The sequence below is a fragment of the Xenopus laevis genome, chromosome 2L, assembly GCF_017654675.1.
Source record: "Xenopus laevis strain J_2021 chromosome 2L, Xenopus_laevis_v10.1, whole genome shotgun sequence".
NCBI lineage: Eukaryota > Metazoa > Chordata > Amphibia > Anura > Pipidae > Xenopus > Xenopus laevis.
In genome coordinates this window covers 108,647,967-108,670,237 of record NC_054373.1, presented here as the reverse complement: position 1 = coordinate 108,670,237, position 22,271 = coordinate 108,647,967, and the positions used below count along the sequence as shown (strand labels likewise).

General features: G+C 37.2%; 1 protein-coding gene across 4 annotated transcripts in view; it reads right to left on the bottom strand.

Moving 5' to 3' along the window:
- The window catches only part of LOC108708366 (RNA-binding protein Musashi homolog 2), a 448,133-nt gene that overhangs the window by 19,896 nt on the left and 405,966 nt on the right, over nt 1-22,271 (bottom strand). For 2 of the 4 annotated variants that reach the window (XM_018246988.2, XM_018246989.2), the window contains exon 11: nt 20,892-20,957. The exons of the other annotated variants lie outside the window; for them this stretch is intronic. In XM_018246988.2, coding sequence (XP_018102477.1) covers nt 20,892-20,957 — 66 coding nt within the window. The remainder of the gene's footprint in view (nt 1-20,891; nt 20,958-22,271) is intronic. 4 annotated transcript variants of the gene reach the window in all.

Below are 22,271 nucleotides of genomic sequence, written 5' to 3'. Positions count from 1 at the left end.
GAAAGTGTTAAACATGATAAAACTGAGCTGCTGGAAATCACGGGGAATTCTCCAGTTCAAATATTTTCTCATAGAGAAAAGAACACCAATGTGAAATATGGGTTAAGAAGCTTAAGGGATATGTAGGCCTTGTAGGGTCAAAAGGGTCTCAGAGGTTACTTTGCGCAAGAGAAAGCTTGATGGGTCCATTATTAATGAAAACCTTTGAGATACGTTGCTGCATATCCCAACTGGGCCTTAAAACAAGATAGGCAGAAGACAGTTTGCAAAAATGAAGGAGGCGTTGCAGCCACTGTTGTGTGTTGTTTTATCACATTTTTATTGACAGTGGTTTACCTACCACACAGCAGACCCCAGAATCGAAGTGGGACTTGGGGAGAGCGAAGCCTGGACAGGCCCTGAGGTTATAATTAAAGTGTTAAAAAATAGGAGATATATTGCTGGCAAACACTTCCTTATGTGCTAACATAAAAAGTACTCTTTTTGCCAAAGTCCCTTGCCTTTATGCATCCAGATGCCTTACACTTCAGCTGTGATAACACTCTGTGCTCATCATTTCTATACTTTCCTAATCAGCACGCACGTATCATTGAAGGTGCTATAAACATACTGTAAAAATGCCCAGTGTTGTGTACTCTGAACTAAACACTAAACCTATGAAACTTCCCTGAAACTCCCTGCAGTGCAAGCATGCCATGCATGTGCTCAGGATGGGCCTTCCGGTAATAGTGGAGGAAGGGTGTAATTTAATGGAACACTTAAGGTGAATAAATCAGTTGGGCGCCAGTTGTATGAAACAATGAAAAAGGACTTTATTGAAAAACGAGTAGGATAGTGATGGCAATTTATCCTTTAAATTCTATATGCACTTACCTAGAATATTAGCATAAGACAACAACCAATACAAAATAACATACTCACTCCTATGGCACTCAAATGAGGTAAAGACCCATCAATACAATAGAATATGAACCTTGCTAGATCCAGACCCAGTGAATGCCATCCAGGAATAGCTATTTCTCATTTACAGGATCCTGGTAGCCTATCTTAATCTAGAAAGTGAGGTTTAGTCCAGACCAGATTACCAAAAGCCAAGCACATGATGATCCCATTTTATCAGCTAGATGGGCCTCCCACAATATCACAGAGCTCAGGAGAAACAACTCCCTACTTCAGAGCAAGGATCACTCATATCCCTCATCCTGGCAGCAAGAAAAGAATACTATATCACATCCCTACAAACGCATACACCAAAAAATAACGAAACACAAATAATTGTTAATGTGGTTCCACTATTCAAAAAGCGATCCCGTTTTCTGTGTAAAAACTATAGGCCTGCTGGGTGGCGGGAAAGCTTTTGGAAGGGGTAATATGGGATAAGATACTTGAATACATTGCAGATCACAATACTATAAGTTTGTGCCAGTATCGTTTAATGCGTAATCATTCCAGACTAATTTACTAGCCTTCTATATGGAGGTGGGCAGGAACCTGAGATGGCAGTGGATGTGATCTACTTAGACTTTGCTAAAGCATTTGATACAGAACCACACAGAAGGTTCCAGGTAGCATAATTCAGTGGGCACTAAAGCAAATACAGTACTGTCTTGCATAAAAAGGGCATTAACTCAAGGTATGAAAACATAATTTTGGGGTACATAACTATTTAACCATCTAATCACTTCAATAAACTCTTTCATTAGTAAAATCCATAAGCTATCAAAAGTCTTTCATCACAACGTTAAATGTGTCAGTTAAGAGATTCCAGAATACACATCCCAACTTCACTTCATTGCAATCCTATGTTCACAACACACATAGCATGTTATTTTGCTGGCATTTCTCACAAGGAGCAGATGCACTCTGTACTTTGCTTTAATGGAAACTGACGGTCAATGTCGACATGTGTGCTTCCATGAATCAAGTGGGCAGGTGGCAAGCTCCATTTTTTTTAGTAATGAAGCTAATGAAAAAGGTCTTCACTTTTTTTTTTATAACAAAACATTCTCCTTGCAAAGAGCACTGAATATACTGTAGTTTATTCATGAGGATACAAGTTGTATTCTGCCCGGTAAGGAGTGTTCTACCACTATTTCCATCGTTCCAGAACAAAGAGAATGACTTATTTACTGTTTGACTTGCCTGGCTGTCAGACACTGCCATAACATTTGTTCTAAACCTTAATAGTATGTTCCTACTACTGTTACCACCTATTACGCATTGGCCTAAAGCACTAGACAAGTTTCAGCTTGCAGCTTCCCACCCCAGAGAAGACAAAAGCTATGCACCTCCAAAAGGCAATGCATCCTGCTTAGCCAACACAAGAATAAACATTCTCATTACCAATCCTCAGTGTAAATATGCACACTGAGTTTTTTTCCCTTCCTTCCTTCTAAAACATGTACTTACTTTTTCTAATTAAATATCGAAAGATACAATCTCCGGTGGAAAGCCAAGCGAATTAACATAGAGACATAGGAAGGCTGCACATGCTGGGAACAAAAGGTGTGGGCAGTGGGAGAAAATTTAAGAAGATCTTTCAGTAAAATGAACTTACTGTCTTTGTATAAATTCCGCCTGCAATTTCCTCTCACCTAAATTGCAGGAAAAATCCCTACTGAAATCAATAGGATATTTGTTGTTGTTTTCTTGGTACATTTGGTCTGCGTGTTCCACTACAGAATTGCTTGTCATTTCTTTTGATCAACCCTATTTTGTTACAGCTTTTTTAGTTTTTTTTTTTGTTTTTAACAGACACATCCAATCTACTTGTACCAGAGGATTTGTCAGTTCTGCACATAACTGAAATTAAACTAGCACTTCCAACAAACATGTTAGGAAATCACAGATGTATTTAAAATTAGCTAGACCAGAAAACAAAAGACAAAATCCTGTTAAAGGAGAATCTGATGTTCTGAAAAAAAAAACAAAACTAACTAATTTACATCCTGTTTATTGAATTTTTTTTTGCACATTTGCATATCTATAAATTTCCCCTTTTACATCTCTTTTTACTTTGTGCCACCATTTTGTGATGTCAGGAAAACTGCAGCTTGTAAGTACTGTATAACATGAATAAGTATAGGTGTGCAAAACACAGCTCTGTCCATTCATTGGCTGATGGAACCCAGCATGATTGTTTACCATGGGGATTGTGTGTGAGCACAGACAGTCTCAAACAAGCATGAGGATAGGCTTTAGAACTTAAAACAGCAGGGTTTCGTCATGGAATGGGATCATCCAAGAAAAATATTTTGATCATGAAGAGGTTTCATTTACAAGAAACAATATTTAAAACCCTTCTGTTTTGTATCATATATTTTCTTACAAAGGATAAAATGAACAGCAAAAAGAGCACTTGGAGTTAGTAAGCAATACACCTGCATACACAAATATATGGGCCAGATGATATAGGGCTGTTGAACCTGACCCAATTCTCCCATTGACTGAGGTCTGAGATGCAGAATTTTCAGATTCAGACTTTTTCCATCCTTGGGGTATAATAAATTCCGAAAAAATTGTGACTTTTGTTCCTGAAAAATTCAGATTTTATACTAAAAAAACACAATTTTTTCTGTTTTTTGTCATTCGGAGTTTAGTAAATAACCCCCTAAATGTGCCACCAGAGTGGTTTGTGTTGGTAAATGGTCATTAGGAGAAATACTTTCATGACCTGTATAAAAAAACTCAGCCTTATATTTTTGCGGTCCATATAATTCCTTGGTGACTTCCATGAATCCTTATATTTTACAATAGGGAGCATATTATTCCCCGAATATATTTTAAATTTGGAGCTAAAGACATATACAAAGATGAATTTCACTGTTGCTTCACTGTCTCTCAGGCTTTAAACTGAAAACATTTGACTTTATGTCCAATTAAAGACCAGCCAAACAGAAGCATGGATGAAGAGCACAGTGATAAAAAAAAACAAGACACAAACTAATATATGGAATATTTGGGCAAATATAATTGGAGTTGCAAAGTAGAAACAAGGTCTAGTAACACTAAACTGATGATTATTTTTAAAATGATGAGCAGTAAATGGTATTTTCTCTTTTGGTGCAACTGTCGGCTTACCAGTAACAGCTGAAGGTTGTGGTTGGCAACAACAAAATTTTTTAAAAGGTTTCTCATTATGATGTTTACAAGGCACGGTGCTGCAGGTTTCTATTGTATTCTGCAGCACATGTGGGGCTTGGCTGCGATTTTTGATTCCTTTCTTGGGCAGAAATACAAGTGAATTTCAAGCCATTAGGATTTAAAGGTACTCTACAGTAGATTAAGAAACGAAAAGCAATTTATAGTGTTAAGAGTAATTTTTATTAAAAGCCACGAATTTACTAGAAACCAGTTAATTTTCTAATCTTGAAAAAAAAAACAATACAAAATTGAAAGACAAAAATGAATTTAAAAATGGTAAAACAAGAATGGTCTTGTGAAACAGAGCTGTAAAGCAGCATGTTGATGATGATAATGATTAGTCAACCAGGCGGACAGGCAGTCTCGCTCTGACGTTTGTAATATAATCATGTCAAGCAAGCAAAGGCCATCACTGATGATCCCGATTCTCATGGCAGGGACATAATCAACAAATAAGGTATTAAAAAGATCACAGCATGAATATACACCATAAAGGTAACCTAGTCTGCCCTACTTCAGAAAGAAATAGAAGCCATTCATCTTTCGTGAGATGGCTCATTTAATCTGAATGAGTAATTGGTGCTTTGGTCTATTTGGTAAATTAAGCACCAAATGATCGTACAGCCTTGCTTAACATCAGCATGATTCTCTACAGATGCCCTGCATACTGCACCACATCTCTGCATTGTCTGGCTGCAGGCCATGAACACAACCGTGGAAGCTGAACAATGAGCGAGCTTCAGAAAAAGACAGTGTCAACATATAGCCACAATGCTTGAATTGTAGAAAAATAATGGTTATATACTTATACAAACTAGTGACAGAAATATCCAGTATAGAGCCTATGCTCTTACCCAAATTGAAGTATCCTGGCACATCCCTATTCTGATGGTGTGGCCTAGTCACAGTATATTCTCCAGTTGCCACAACATCCTGTATTACAGGAAATGTAAATTAATGTAAGATATTAAGGGAACCTCACCATTTAGGTTCAGACATGTTTATACACTGATTGCATTTGTATATTGGAAGAATGCTAAAAAAAGGCTTAGTATTGCAAATGAAACATTACCCAAAATGGTCTGAACCTATAAAAACCTGCAAACATATCCCTTTGGGGGAAAATCTCATAAAAACATAGACTTCTTCTTTAATTTTTTCTTTTTATTAACTTTTTCTTGCCTATTCTCTAGGCAAGAAAAAAACTGACACAATTCTCTTAACACCAAACATGGTTATAGACCACCACAAGTCTACACTGGCCTTAGTGCTCATGATACAAATGTAACGCTTCCACTGTCTACTAATCCCTTCTGTTGCACTAGTCTCCACTCGTCTTAGACCACAACCAATAAAATAAACAGTAATATGCACATAGAAAAACCTGCAAATATTGCACCCAATAGCTTCAAACATCTAGGGCTCCCAGAAGTTCCTTTATTTATCACAAGTTCTCCTGCAATGGGGTCTGTAGAAACCATGTAGTTAACAGAACCTCTTTATCAATACTACAATAATAAAAAAGAGAGCTGATGATAATTTTTAAGGGTTAAATTATTACTAAGAACAGAAGAGAAAACACTTGCCATTATCTATAGCGATAGCATTTTATATACAGGCTCAGGAAAGTCCCAGCTTTCTCTTTTGTCACACAGCAGTTGACATTTCGGCATTCGTTTTTAAGCACCTCTAACTGATTTCCTGGCTGTGCTGTCACCTGTACCAAAATAAACTCGTCGGTTGAGCAGTGCTATTTTTTCCCCCAGCAATGTTCAATATTTATTGCCTAATCACATTGCCCGTATCGCAAGTTAATGGTGTCACTCGAAGTGATGGCTGGAGGGCCGAACCCACCCTGGATATAGTCACACTCTGAGAAGCTGCAATCAGACGACGGGGCTCTAGTCACAGCCTTTACAAAAAGATTTCCACTCCAGTGGCTCATCTTTAATCATTATAAAAGCACAGAGGTTTAATCCATTTTTGATGTACGCGCTAATAGCTTTGTGTCCTTGAAGTTCAAAGTGGTCTTGGTGTATGTCACTAATTAGCCAAGCAAAGCAGCCATCCAGCTCCCTCTCGTGTTTCTAATTAGATCCTCAGCAATAAACAAATGTCGACCTCGCGGAATCTTTCCTGTGATTTCTCCCATTAGCTGCAATTTGGAAGGGTGCATGTTGGCTGGTTTGCATCCCCCTTTCTTGTTGTAATATTACAAGTGGCATTTCATGTCTAAACTGCCTGGGTTGAGTGGATAATGCAAATCCAGACAAAACGATCAACATGCAGACAAGGTATCCCTCCTCCTGCCTCAAATAAACTTAAACAACTGTGTTTTTTTAGAAATAAAAATGATCATCCTCTCATAGCGTATGACTTTTTGTTTTTACGACTGATGAGACAAACCTAATGTGAAGTGAAGATGCATCAATGCATTATAACGTGCTTTATTGTCCAGACATGTGAGTAGCTGGGCAAAACAGCAACCAACATATTTTAAGAGAAATGCTGGCGAGAGGAAATTCTTAAAGTACATTATAAACATATAACTTTCCCAATGGGGCAAGTAGCTACTAGATACGCAAAGCATGCAACAACAGCAATAATTCATCCTTCCTTCTATAGCAATAATTCATCCTTCCTTCTATAGCAATAATTCATCCTTCTGTCTCTACACTGTGTATAACATAACAGGGAATAGCTACATGGATTGCGTCAGTATAAGGGACCCAAGCATCTTGTTGGGTGGTTCTTATGGCAAACCAAAGTCTTATATTGTGCAGCCAAAAACATATAGTTATAATTTTTATTATGTTAAAAACTAATTCTGAATCAATGGGAGAAAAAACATTAAATAAAATATTTATCCTGTAAAACAACATGGGGGTATATTTATCAAAAGAGTGAAGTTAATAGTGAAGTTCCGCCACTAGAGTGAAATTCCGCCACTCTCCATTCATTTCTGTGGGATTTTTATAGGCGTATTTAGCAAAGGGTGAACTTTCACCCATTGATAAATACGCCTTTCAAAATCCCATAGAAATGAATTGAGAGCTGCGGAATTTCACTCTAGTGGCAGAACTTCACTCTTTGATAAATTTACCCCATGGTGTGATAAGTACATGCAGCAGGTTACCAGCCAACCCAGAGGAAGCTAACATCAGATTCCCTTTGTGTGTATGGGTGAATTGCTGTTAATTCGTTGGCCTGCTACTATGGGAATCTATCAGTGCATGGCCAGCTTTAATGATCTCTAAGCTTGCACTTAAAAATAACTAGCCTCACAGTCTTCCATCTTTCTTTCTTACCAAAAGGAAGTAATCCGTATTAAAGGGGCTTTTGTGATTTTAGCTGAGCATGCTCTTTACCCATTGTTTTAATCAAAAATATGTATATATATTTTACTTATTATGCTTAACAGGGAAAAAATCTGAAATTGCACTTCCTGTTCAAATCACCTGTCCACTGAAAAGTTCTCTTTTTAAAGACACTTCCTTTGAGATCAAATTCAGCTCATTAGAGGGTTTTTCAGTGGTCAGCTAATTTGTTTTGACTCTACATGTACAAACAGGAAATAGAATGTAATTTTTCAATCTTATACTTTGCTCTGCTTCGTGTTAAAAATAGATATTTCTTAATTGAAACAATAGGCAAAATGTTCAAACTATATTAATTGAAGTAATGTTATGTATTGGCCCTAGTAGAAAGTAATGATACCAAGAAAAAATGTGTCCCCAGTCTGCTGAAACTGATCACAATTCACAGATACTGTATACTAACAAAGCCGGCTTTGCCAGTGCCCATATAAATCTAGTAAAAATGGCAGCATATTAATAAATGCTGTACATCAGGGACAACACAAATATGAAATTAATTAATAATACTTGAAGGACAGAGAACACATTTCTAGTGATGAACATCATTTCTGCTTAGAAAGAGTGGCTCCTTATTTCAAAAGCCTGACAAGGCTGCTGTTTAGGGTTTGTTTAAACAGAGATCACTATTTTTCTTTAAATCAATTACACTTTTCAGGAATTCATGAAAAAACTACATTATTTCTTTTAGGCTAAAGGAATATTTATTTATTTTTTCATCATTATAAAGCACTAATGCTAATGACACAGCTCTAATATAAGCCAGCAAAGAAGAGCTGATTTTCTGCCTTCCATCCCCTCTATGTGTGTGCACTGACAGTCATGGAATTAGCCTATAAGCCGATTGGCATTGAGACTTACACAACTTTCATTTAAAAAAAACACAGCTACCTGATAACATATAATAAACAGGTTGACTTTAAAAGATGCAGCTTTGAGAATTAAAGGACATGTAAAGCCTACATTTTTCTAACATGTATATAAGATGGGCATATCTTCCCCACGCTAGCCACATAATTTTCACTGCATATACCCCCTCCATTTGCCAGCGCCATCACATTTTCCTAAAACAAATATCAGCTTTGACCTGGCGGCCATTTTCCCTCTGACACATCATCAGTATCATTTACATCTGTAAACAGGACATGTATGCTGTAAAGTTCATGCAATGCAGAATGCAGGTTTACACAAGCACAATATACTTTGATAAGAAATTCTGCTGGGGTTGAGCACTGTAATGGTTAAGCTGAGCTCAGGAGAGGTGGTTAGGAGAAAAAAATAGGATCAGACAGCTAAAGTTTCTATGGGAACCGGCAATGCTATCTCTTCATTGGCTGTTCGACTGGAGGGTGTGTTTAGTAATCTTAACCAAAACAAATTCCTGGGGGAGGGGCATAGTGGGTTAGAGGAGGAGAAGGATTTAGGATTTACTGTTAACAACCAGAGTGACAATTATCTAAAGATTTCAAAGAGGCTGTTCACTGATCAAATTTTTGTGGAGGGGGTTTACATGTCCTTTAAAAACAAAAAGTGCCTGAAGCAAAAACTGGAACAGTAAACTGGAAACTGGAAATGTTTTTGACATTATTTTCAAACAAAGCTTAAACCTCTTAGACAGCTTTGCTACATAGTACATTTGTAGGATGCAACAAGCAAGACTGTGATATGCAGAAGGAAAATGCATTGCTCTAGACAGAGCATGTGTCATCAGAGCTGTAACCAAAGCAAAATCAAATTAAAAACATATTAATCCTTGACTGCAGGAAAGACCATCAATGCACATTAGTATAAGAATTATTATAATTTGGCAGAGCCTAAAACAATCATACAGGAGATTAAATAAATCATCAGTAATATCCAAACTGTTAATTTATAGCCTTGTGTCAGAGCTGGAGTTTCTAGCATTTACAGATGAAATCCTGAATATTCTCAGTTGCACATAAAACTAGAACACAGACAAAGAGCTAAAGGGGACAGTGTTTGCAATTCTATGCCAGAGTATTTATTTGTTCTGTTTTACTCCTCTATTTTGTGTTCTAATTTATGGCAGGATAGTTTATTATTTTTGTGTAAGTCTAGTCTACAACATGGTCTTTGTTATTCAACTGTTATTTTCTGCTATTTTCACAAATTTTACTTTGAATTATATTTTTATTTGTGTTTTATCTTATGCGTGTTCCATTTCATATATCACATATTATATCACATATTTCCCTTATCCTACTTGGCTACCTAGTCTACTTTTCTACACTAGGGTACATTTTGAGACAACAATAACCCTTTAATCACTGAACAAAAGCTGCCCATTTACATAATCCTTATGGGGCAAGAACTTCCCTCCAGCTAGAGATGACTGGTACACTGATAGCTTCTATTAGGTCTGATCTAGACATGAATGGGGACAATATGCTTCCAGAGTTTGTAGTTATATTGGAAGAGGTGATATGATAGGGATACTTCCAATTATGTGTTAAGCCTTTGTAGCAATGTCCCTTTCCATGAATTTGAGCAAAAAGTCTTGCTGCTGTTTCACAGTATGCTCCATCTAGTGGCAGACTGCAGAATTGATGTAGAAATATTAATATATACTGGTTTAGAATATACTGTATAGAGAGGACAATGTATTCCATACTCTAATTTATTAGAAAACACAGAGGAGTTCCATGACCATATAATGAATAAAGCATGGAAGAAACTTCCAAGAGCCATTTAAAAGGTATTGAATGCCAATAAATGAAATTATGTAAATATAAGTGGGGGATATAAACCAAAAAATTAACTGTTGCTTAAGAAAATAATGGTAATTCGAATCAACATTTTAATATACGTTATATGTATATTATAATATATAGTAGAATATATGTTAAAGTTACTTGTAAAGGTAATTGCTATTTGGAAGCAATATTTGTTCAATTGAACTAAAGAAGCCACTCAGATGAGTGTTGAAACTTCTTCAAGGGGGAAAAAAAACCTCTGGGAGGGTTATTTCCTAAAATTCAAAAATAAATTAAATAAAAAAATAGTCCGAACAAAGTAGCATCCATGTTTTGACCTTATTTATTATTTAAAAAGTTCGATCTAATCGGTTCAGGTGAAAACCCAATAAAATAGAGCGGAAACCTGAATTGTACAATTTTTTCCTGAATCGCTAGATTTTTTGGATTTTTCAGTGCCCAGGGCATTAATGGAGAAAGTTTTACGATCCATATATAAAAACAATATTATATTTTGTTTTAATCTGTAAACAATGGTAGTGCAAGTTTACACATACAGCCAGATTATAAGGCTTGTAGAAATGTGCAGTAGGTGTATTGAATACTTCCCTTAGTAAATGAAGCCAACATCACACATGCTGACTGGCATTGCATGCAACTGTCAGTGCTCACACAAGTGGATATCAACTGGAAAACTTGCATTTTTGGGCTAAACATGGGGCAGACGCAGTGTATTGGTCAATGGCAAAAGCACTTTGTGACAGTAGTCTTAAACACAGTTTTCTCCAAAATCTACTGCCCCCCAAAGGAATGGCAGGGTAAACATAAAACAAAAAATCTTCGGGGAGCAATTTCCAGTGTCAAGTAACCAAATCTAGAGCCTTTCTGCCAGAGGGTAAACACTTTGCATTCCTTGTTTACTATGAAGCCTGGACAGATCTTTTATTAATATTAATGAATAGCTGGGAACAAAGGGCTCCTTTATTTTTAGCCAACTCTAATTGTGTAGTAATTACTCATCTACAAAACAAATGAGCCAATCTCCGGAGTCATGGAAACCAAAGCTAAGGGCTCTCACTGTAATACATTAACTAGCTATCATTTCTGCTAATTTCAGGCTGGAGCCTTTTCATGCAGGGATTGAAAGCGAGGAAGGAAAACAATGCAGGACTTTTGTTTTCAGAATGAGATTATGAATATGTTTTGTCATTGCATTGCACCCAGTGGAACTATAATATGTCCCCTAAAGACTAATGGAATGTTATTATGTCCAGGTCAATTAAGCTTATATTTGGAGTACGGATGGTAATTTGAATATTCAGAGGCTAATTTATAGATTGCCGCATATCCACATATTATAAGTGCATAGTGCAATCTATGGAGGAACTACTGATAGCTATACTTAAATTAAGCTTTATTAATATCAGGTTGTCCAACAATAATTTCTCTCACAGCTAATTAGAAAATAGGAGAGTGGGAGGGTTTTCCCTATACAAGAAGTGCAGAATAAAACAGAAGCTAAGCAGTATGAGCCACAATTTTGAGCTAAATCGCTATGTATTTTCCCATTATCCTAGCATGACTGCAGTCACCAGGAGAGGGAGAAATCGTGGCCAATGTGTCAAATGCATATTGCATTTCAGATGCAGATCAGATGCAACTGCGCTGAAAAATGTCTACACCCCGTTGGTGTCATTCTCACCATTCAATGAGAGCACATGTTGACGAAAGTACCATTAATAAATGGAATTTTTATACAGTAGTCTTCGGGCAAAATAGTACAACCACCTATACATGTCTATACATGTGGAATACCTAAGGCCAACATATGAAACACTCCTTCACTTCATGAACTACAAGACTTCTTTTGGAAGGCACTGGTTGAAGACTATTGCAATGGAGCTAGTGGGTCATTTCTTCATAAGATTTTTAGGGTGTCTATACCACAAATCAAGCTGCAGAGGGTTTATATGGTTTTGCTATTGACATGCAGCCGGACTGCTAATACAGTACCTGCACCTCATACTTATAATTCCTAATACATATATTCCTTTGGTCGCAATCCTTGCACATAAAAAACCTTAAGCTGGCCATACATACAGAGATCTGCTTGTGTAGCGAGTTCACCAAACGAGCGGATCTCTCCTCGATATGCCCACCTTTAGGTGGATGATATCGGGCTGATTCGATCATGGGCCCTAGGGCCCAACAATCAAATCACAATGAGGAGAAAATGGGCAGTCTGATAGAGAACAGCATCAGCGAACTGCTGCGGTCCTTGATCTGATGGGATTTTTAAACCTCCCCGATCGATATCTTGGCCAACTTTCGGCCACATATCGATTGGGGAAGCCCGTCAGAGGGCCCCATACACTGCCCTACAAGCTGTCAACTTAACCTGGCAGTTTATATCTGCCTGTGTATAGGGACCTTTAGCTTCACTTAACTCTTATAATCCTGAACCAGTGTCTTAAAAAAAAGGTTTGAGGTGTATGTGCCATGTCACCTTGAACATGAGTACAAATGCAAAGGTCTGTGTGAACATCATCTAAATTTGCATTGAAAGAGTGCTTTATTAATTGAGTATACTGCCTACATATTCCATGTGTCCAATTAAATTATAAAGCCATGACATACATTAGTTTTTCCAGTATTCTTTAAATATTGAAGGCAGAAATAACAACAGCCCCACTCATAACAAATACAAAGAACGTTCAGTCTATATAAGGAAATAACCTAACTGACCATTTGCATAAAAACATGAAGACCATAACTGTCCAACTGGAGGCCTATGGGCCAGATGTGGCCCTCCATGTTATCCTTATGGCCTCCAGTTTGCTCAAGGCTTCCACAACATATTTTTAATATGATATTGCAGTCACTGCTGAAGAATGATTAACGACAAGCCCAGTAAATGTAAAAGTGGAACAGCACTAATAGAGACAATAAAATCGTCTTGGTACATATTCCCTTGGCTAAGAATATGATCGCCTGTAAAATAAAAGCAAGTGAGCATATCCATAACCATCACATTAAGTTTTTCCCCCATTCCTATCCTGCAGTGGTTACATAGGTTCAAATTTTGTTATCACAATATATAAATCTTGGTGCAAAAACCCTTCTGCACAAAAAGCAACCTGGAATGGGAAAATGTTTAGAACTCCATGCATAGCACCTGTTACTTATTTATTTTATTTTAAACTCAGCTTGAGCCTTAATCCTCAAATCAGGTTCTGACACCAATTACATTCCAGGTGATTTAATAAGGGCACAGTACTTCTTCCTATTGCTAAATTATTGATTGAGCCAGATCTATTTTATCCACTCTGCAGTTCAAGCAAATGCTCTGTAAAACACCTAAAGCTGAGGTCAGACTGAAAGCACAGCAGGTGATCATAGATACAGCAGTGCTACTTAAATTTTTATGGGGCTTTGAGGCAGTTTATATCCCAGAAGGATTTAGAAAAATGCCTTATACAGTGACCAAGCAAGAAGCAGACGGAGGTGAGTGCTACCATACCATGCTAGGTGTCTGCAATCCTCTTTGAGAAACTGGCTTCAAAGAAAATGGCTTGAAGTTTATGGAGAAAGCAAAATGTCAAAGCATAAATAAAGACTAGATATCCCTGAACAGGAGTCAGCAGCTGGCCGCCGCAGCCACACATACGGTTTATTTTATTAAGAAGAAAAGAAGGCAGAAGAAACTAGTACTGTGGCTTGCTTCCGCAAATGACAATATATAACCTTCTCTGAGAAACAAACTGGAGATCGCAAGCTGTTAATAGAAACAGAGTTCCAAAAGTATTAATCTACAAATATAAACAGGGCGTACCCTTTGGAAAACAGAACAGGACCTCTTTAATAAAGGGCCAAAAGAGGCAGGCACACAAGGAAAGCCTCCCCCAGAAATGGCAGACCCTTCATTAAAATCAGTTGGAAAAACATTACTTTTGAAAAAAATCATAATGTTTTTGGCTATATAGTATATTTTAATCCCACAAGACACACTCATATAGTCCACTAACGCTTTATCACCTGATGTCCCCTTTTCTACCAAGTATCTAGAGATTCTATGGCTTGGCGTCTCTATGTTCTGATATAAACAGTCTTTTGTTTGTTTCTTTTCTTAAAGCACAACTTAACCCACACACTGGATGAAATAAATGGTGAGCGTCCCTCTATGACCCAACTTGCTCAACAACACGGAAAGAAAAATCCCTTCTAGATCCTTTCCCACAAGGCATTTCTTTTGAAGAAGCACTAAAGTACTGTTCTCTGCTGTTTTTGATATCTCGGTATTAAACAGCAATGATTGTTCTGTTTGTAATGCCTACAGAGTTAAGACTTAAAAAGAATAAAGAATGTTTGAAAATTACAAAAGTGTATCTAATCACAGAATTTATGCCAATAGAGATGTATTAAAATAAAGACCTTAAGAGCCGCTCCACAGGTTTTCTGTTTTGACTGACGGCACAAGAAACAGAATCTAGCTAACTTAATGGAAAACCTGTAGTGCGCAGTCACTTTGAATGGATAGAAATAAAGCCGCATGTATCCAACAGGTTACAATAATTGTGACAAGTATGAAAGGGAATGGAGAGGCTCTGGGGCTTGATAATGTCTCTCTCACTCTGCTAAACAGAAAATATGCACAGACTTTACAAGTCAGTTCAATGGTGATATTTAGGTCAGGGACTATTCCACTGGTAGCAGCCTTATTCTATAGTAGAACCCCCATTTTACATCCCCTGATTTTAAGTTTCCCTCATTTTACATTGTTGTTTTGTGGTCCCGCCTATATATTGTGCATAATGCATTTCCCTGATTTTAAATTTTCCTGGATTTTAAAACATTATTCTCTGGTCCCCTGAAAATGGGGGGTTCTGCAGTATTTAATCAGGTTTCTAAGACAGACAAGGGTAGGATGGGGAACTAACTATCTGAAAAGGGGCAGTGTCCAAAAGGCATTATCTCTGCTGTACTAGATACACTAACAGAGAATGTCGATCCTCTCCCATTCACCACATCTTGAGAATGAACAGATAGACATGGCATCAGTCAGTAAGTGCACACTGGGTAGATTTTACAGCGAAAATGCATCATTTGACTTTTTTGCTCTGAAATCCATCCCCTATGTAAGACTGCCCTAAAGGCAAATAATGTCATGTAATTTTACTTTAAAATGCACCAGCATGGTCCGAGAGATGCCCCATAAATTTAGGGTGGCCCACTGGAGTCAAGCATTGCTTAGACATGAGTCAGTTTTGATTGACAAACTTGTAATCCAATAGGACTTCACCTGGCCTGTCTGGGCTGAAAATCTGTTTTGCTTGCACAAACAGAAGTGATAGACTAATTCCTTCTGCATCTTTTGAGGTCAACTCATTCCATCAGCCAAGCAGTAAGGGCTCTTACAGATGAGCGTTTTTACCTGCGCTCCCCTGCGTTCCGTTTTTCTGCGTTCAGCCACAGGGGAGCGCATGAATAGACGCATTACATTTTTTAAAATGGGGCTGTACTCACACAGGCGCGTGTAGGCGCCGAACGCAGGAAAAATGCAGCATGTTGCGTCTTAACCTGCGTTCGGCGCCTACACGCGTCTGTGTGAGTACAGCCCCATTGGAAAAAATGTAATGCGTCTATTCCTGCGCTCCCCTGCTGCTGAACGTAGAAAAACGGAACGCAGGGGAGCGCAGGTAAAAACGCTCGTCTGTAAGAGCCCTAAGTCAGTTCCGTTTGTTCATTAAAATGTATGGCTTAATCTCACGTCTACTCACATAACAAGGAAACTGGCCTGTGTGGCCACTTGTAACACTTAGGGGGTTATTTATCATAGTTCGAATGTTAGAGTTTTTATACCTTGAATGAACTCAAAAACACTAATGGTCTCTTATTTAAGAAAAAAACGCAAATGTAAAAAACTTGATTCTGCAGGTTTGAGTTGTGAACCCCGAAAACTTGAATTAATTGAGTTTTTAGCAGGAAAAACCTTGAATTGTTTGAATTATTCTAGTTTTAAGTGCAAAACCCTACGAAAAAACTCGAACATCATGAAGGCCATTAACATCTTCAAATGGTTCAAGGGACAACTGCCATTGACTCCTACATGACCTCAACAGGTTTTAGATGGTGTATTTTCGGATTCAAGCTATATCCAGGGTCAGGGCATAATAAATCTAGAATAATTCGAGGTTTTTTATTTAAAAAAAAAAAAAATGTTAGTGTTTTTTTAACCCGAAAAATTAAGTTTTGGTGGAAAAAACACAACTCAAACATTAAAAAAAACCCCTTACTACAGGGCTTTTGTAAGAATGAACAATAATTGATGAACTACAACCCAAAATAAAATGTGAATGACTAGCAATAGTATTTCCGACCCATTCTCTTAGTTAAATGGTCTTAACTTGTTTATATGTTTATTAAATTGTTCTGAATAATTTGAGCTTTTAAAAAGTTGTTCTTCTAGTTTGCCGCAGATATGACTAATGATGGCCCTTTAAAAATATACTGCAATATTTGACAAAAACTGAGAATCCCAGACCTTCATTTTTTTATAGTTACTAGTGTGCAAAAAAAGGACATTTTAAATAAAATTTCATCCTGTGTAGTTATAAGGCTATGTAATGATATTTTGACATACTGTGGCTGAGAGTAAAAAAACAGGTATAAAAGCTTTCATGAGTTTGAAAACTCATGTAAAAACCTGCATTGTTTTTCCCAAACTGACAGCTGAAGGATTTCTATTCCGCTAAGTTAAATGAACAGTGATGAATCCTCGTTGTTTATTTAAAGACGACAATTAAAATGCTAATTTTTAAATGTGGAGAATGAAGGATAATATAGGATATATATTCATAGAGAGTGGTGGACACACAATACAGGGCCCAACCATAACCTAATCATGACACAGTTACAGTATATGAAATTGTTGCACTGACACCTCTTGAAGCCCAAGATACACATTTGTTTTTAAGGATATAACATTTCTTAGCAAAGAAAAATGTATGAGAATTTCTACTTTGGGACGAAAAACAAGATACAGCAAACAAGATATGGCAAAACAATGATCAGATACCTTTGCCTTGAAAACATCATTTTACAATGTATATGAAATCCAGTTTGCTTCTCCACTGAGATGAAAACATGAAATTGAAGTATTCCCTTATGGCTGGTTTAATTACAAATCAGTAAATTGGCCCTAAAAATCCTTCTTCAGCAAAAAAACATCTCTTGATTACTTTGCTCATGGAAAGATCCCATTGGGCATGTGTTCCTTAAAATTTGAGATTCTGGAAGTGACAGTCAAAAAAAACCAGTTCAAACTGTGGACACCAACTGTGGTTACATTGATATCCATACAAATTATAAAATGCAGCTATTTTTGGTAATTTATTGGAATATGCTAAAACATGTAGCCAAGGAAAGAACCACATACAAGCAATCGACCATTTTATCATTTGATAGGGAATTTTAAAAAAAAACAGAAAAACACCAGCCAAGAGAAAAAAAGTGCTAATGTCAATGTTACTAATGTACTATTAGCTTGTTGGGTTAACTATGCTAACGGATAACAAGGTTAGTAAAGAAATATAAACCAAACTACAGCATGATCTGGCTTTGAAAAATGAGCCGCACCAGCACTGAAATGTTACCAGCGGTCATGTTTTAGTCATTGCACAGAGTGCTAAAATCGGAGTTATTGGCAAGTTGATGAATACGCTGCAATTATACTTCATTTGTCCTGCTAAATCGCTGACAAATGTACTTCATGGGTCGAACCAACACTCTGTGGTTCAATACTTCTTTGTAACAACATTATATCAAGGCTTCGTTGCTTGGAACACCAACTAAGCAATGTATTTCCTACATCTACAGTTTTTCTACTTCTACTATTCAGTTTTTTTTTTAACTACTGATATCAATAAGGGAGACCAATTCGACACAGAGGGAAAAAAAACAGTGGATGAACATAAAAAAAATTAAAAGTATGTTGCCCAAAGAGTCAATATACACCATTTATAGAGCTGTTTTGTTTGCACAAGCAAAACATGCAACCGGCTGGTACTAACAGGAAGCTGGACATGGAGAGAGGGTTAATGAATAGTGTGCACAAACCTTCCTGCTGAAAGTGCTCAGAAGAATGTCTGAGAGGAGGTGTGCAGGTCCGAGTGTAAGAGAGGCTGGACACACTGCCTCAGAAACACTCATTCTAACAGCAGCCTCAACCAAGCAAGAAGAAAAAAAAAACAACAAAACGTAACTGCTCACACTCACTATCAAGCTTAGTAGGCTCAGTATTATTTAGATACACAGGCCAGCAAGTACAAAGTGCGGCACAAGGGAGTCAGAAGGTAAAGCAAGATTTGGAAGCATATGCTACATCTAGACTTTGGAAAAAGGCACCTCATTATACAGAGGGGTGGATATTTTGGAAAAAGGCTAGTTTGTTAGGATGTTCAGGAAATAGAAATATAATAGCTTTCCTTTTTTATGTTTGTGATAATGACTGTTGTGAAGTAACAGGAAGACTGGAGTGAAACTGGATTAATGACTCTTTTGATGTGCATTGAAACACCCTGCTGCTCTTTGTACCTGCCAAACCCCAAGGGCTGGCGCCAAATATGGAAAAAAATGTTGTCATTTCAAGGAGAGAGAAATAAAACAAGAAAATAATAAGAAAAAAATGTTGCAACAGCAATTTCACAAGATCACTAAATGACAATGCAGAGAATACAATGGTTAACTGGGCAGGAGGTGCACATTCTTCTTAGACCCGGCTGAGTGGAAGTTCGGCAGATATATTCAACTGGCAACTGTTTAGTTGAATGTGGCTCCATGAAGGTAAGTAAATAACCCACAACACAGAAGTATGCAGATATTAAGCGGAGTATGCACAAACTGGTGCAATTGGGGGTCTCCTACGTTTAACCTTATAATGCAAAAAGCAAAAAGAATAGATGCAAACCAGTTCACACCTTTGTTAAAATAATGCTTATTTGTGCATAAACCCCCACATTCCAAAGGTGACCTAAACTGGAATCCTTTGTAGCCTGCAAGCAGTGCCAGTTTGCATGGAACGGATTTCTTGTAAAATATTTCTCTTCTGTCTTCTTATCCAATAAGAGCACGGAAGTGCTTATGCAATAGCATATTCTTAACATTGTTCTCAAGCCTGCCGACTACATTAAAGTAAGGATCCACTGAATCCAGAATTTTTACATTTTGGCCGTATACTGAACCTTCTACAGAAGATTTTTATTTTGATAAATATTTTGAGAATTTGTAAGCTGTAAACAAACAATTGCCACGCTTAATTGTCCAGAGTTGTAAAGTCACATGACTTTAAGGGGCAGATTTACTAAGGGTCGAAGTGAATTTCCGAATTTAAAAAGTTCGAATTTCGAACTAATTTTTGGGTACTTCGACCATCAAATAGGCCTAAATTCGACTTTGATTCAAAGTAAAAAAGTTTGACTTCGAAAATCGAAGTACTGACTCTTTAAAAAAGTTTGACTTCGACACTTCGCCATCTTAAACCTGCCGAATTGCTATGCTAGCCTATGGGGACCTCCTAGAACCCATAGCCAACATTTGGCTAAGTCTTTAGAAGTCGAAGAATTTCATCGTATGATCGAACGATTTTCGATCGACCGAAAACGGCCAAATTCAATAACAAAAAACTTTGACTTCGACATTCGAAGTAATCCAATTCGATGGTCGAATTTCGAAGTTTTTTCCCACTTCGAAATTCGACCCTTGATAAATCTGCCCCTAAGGGTTCGGTTCTTAAACAATTAAGACTCTGCTTAATCCAAATCCTTGAAACAGAGCCAAATTCCCAAGCAAATCCTGGATTAGGTGCATCCCTAATTAAAAGTTCCTGATGAGCACAAAACTTTACTGGTGAGGTTATTAAGACTAAAGTCTTCTCAAGGAATTGATTTCAACAGACTATGGCAGCAGCATACTAATCTGTTCTTCTGCCATTTATATTTTGTTCTAAAAACAAAACAAAAACTCCTAAATATTTAAAACAATCTCCTGACAAGGTGATTAGTAAATCTGGTCAGCAAGAAATGGCAGAGTCGTAGGGCAGCTATAGATTGACTTAAAGGGCTTATTATCAAGGGGACAATTGAAGCAGCTATGATGAAAGGTCTTACCTACATTGAGGTTTTAAAAGTCAGACAAGCAAAGTTGGTTAGGAGCACAGCTAACGTGTAAACACAATAATTGCATTTATTAAAGGACTGAGAACTGACACAGGAATGAACAATACAAAGGAAAGAAGAGGAGACCCGTTTGTCTTGATTACCGGAAAAGCTATTAAAGCATCGGCAAAGTTTCAAAAGTGAAATATGTATTGATGTCTTCATTACACGGGGGAGATTTTACAAGGTAAGCTGACAGAGTTGCTCGCCAGCACAGTGAGCACTAATGATGCTATTGGTCTAATGATAAAACAAAGGTTATTTGGTATTCTGGAGATTTTCACTGTGCTCAAGTTAAATCTTAACAGATTGGAGATTTTCCAAGAGCATTAAAAAATACTACTCAGAGGATACTCCACAGAAGCAGTATCTACCTTTTTCCATACCTGCCACAAAGTTTCCCTACATATAGTGGATATGTCACCCAATTGCTTCCCAACCCCTCCTACCTGATCCTCTAGCTGCTGCCACAGCTGCTGCTGCTACTGGTCCATAGGCTGCTGCTGCAGGAAAACCTGTCCAGAAAGAGAAGCAAAAATACTATAGAATGGTTCTCAGCTCTTATTCCCAGGCGCTTGCATTTTTTTAACCTATCACAGCATTTTGAGGGTAAAAATGGCTGTACATACATTCCAGTGAATTATAAAAAAAATCTGGGAAATCACTAAGTTGACAACCTAAATCTCTGCTCTGTCTGGATTTAGGATTCCATTATTCTGTCAGTTTTACAGGTAAGTGCAGTTAAATTTAGACCTAGCCCTAATACACCTTTTCCTCTAAAAATTCAAGTGCTCCCCTTTTAGAGCTTGATCAGAAAAAAACGAGAAGTAGAATTAAGGAATGTTGATTTAATTATGTAAATAATATATATATAGAGAGAGAGAGGGAGGGAGGGAGGGGCAGGGAGATATACAGAAATACAAAATGACAATTATTTTGTCAAGGGAAGTTAATATAGGAGGAAGTATGTAACAAACTGTTTTACATTTGACTGTTTCCAGGTGAAGGACATTAATTTGGATGAGTGAAACAAAAATGTATAAATAAGGCAAACAGTAGCTAGAAACTGGAGTCGTTCCACATCCTGAATAAATGGAAGCAGCTGCAGAGAATGTCATTCCTTGAACACTAATCTAGGTGAATGGAACTGCTGGAAAATAAGCAGAGGCTGGCTTCATTTCTCATTCTGTTTCTTTGTTGCAGGAAAAGAATTTAGAAAAAAAAAAAAGAAAAAGAAAACAAAACCCAAAATTGTACTGAACAGTGCCATACATATTTTTTAGAGAAACGGCACCAGCACAAAGAGATAATTCAAGAAACAATGAATAGCCTTGGTTTGGATTAAAAATTCTGGAAACTGTCTGAAATTTACACAGTGAGGCGTGATCAACCTATATTATGGGTGAGAGAATAACAACTGCATTTCCATTGAATTAGATACTATAAGATCCCCTTGAGCTAAACACACAACTGTTTTTTCACTAAGGCTCTATGACATTTCCGAGACTGGTTGCTGGGTTGTGTTGGATTGCTCCCATAGATGACACTTAGAGCAATATGTTTGAATTACAATTCAGGATCAGAAAGCAGCTCTGCGCCGTTCATTTGTTTGTCTTTGATGCGGTAAAGATTAATATCCTCATTGGTAGAAATATACATTTCAAGCCCTTTGATTCACAGATGCACAACAAGGTTTCTTTTCTTTTTGTTCCACCAACAGTGTTACATACAGTTCTCTTGTAATTGTGAATATAAAAGAGGAAATAAAAGGGAAAATAAACTTTTGTTTTCTAAATAGTGCTTATTGTTGTGTATTACATCTATTCCTT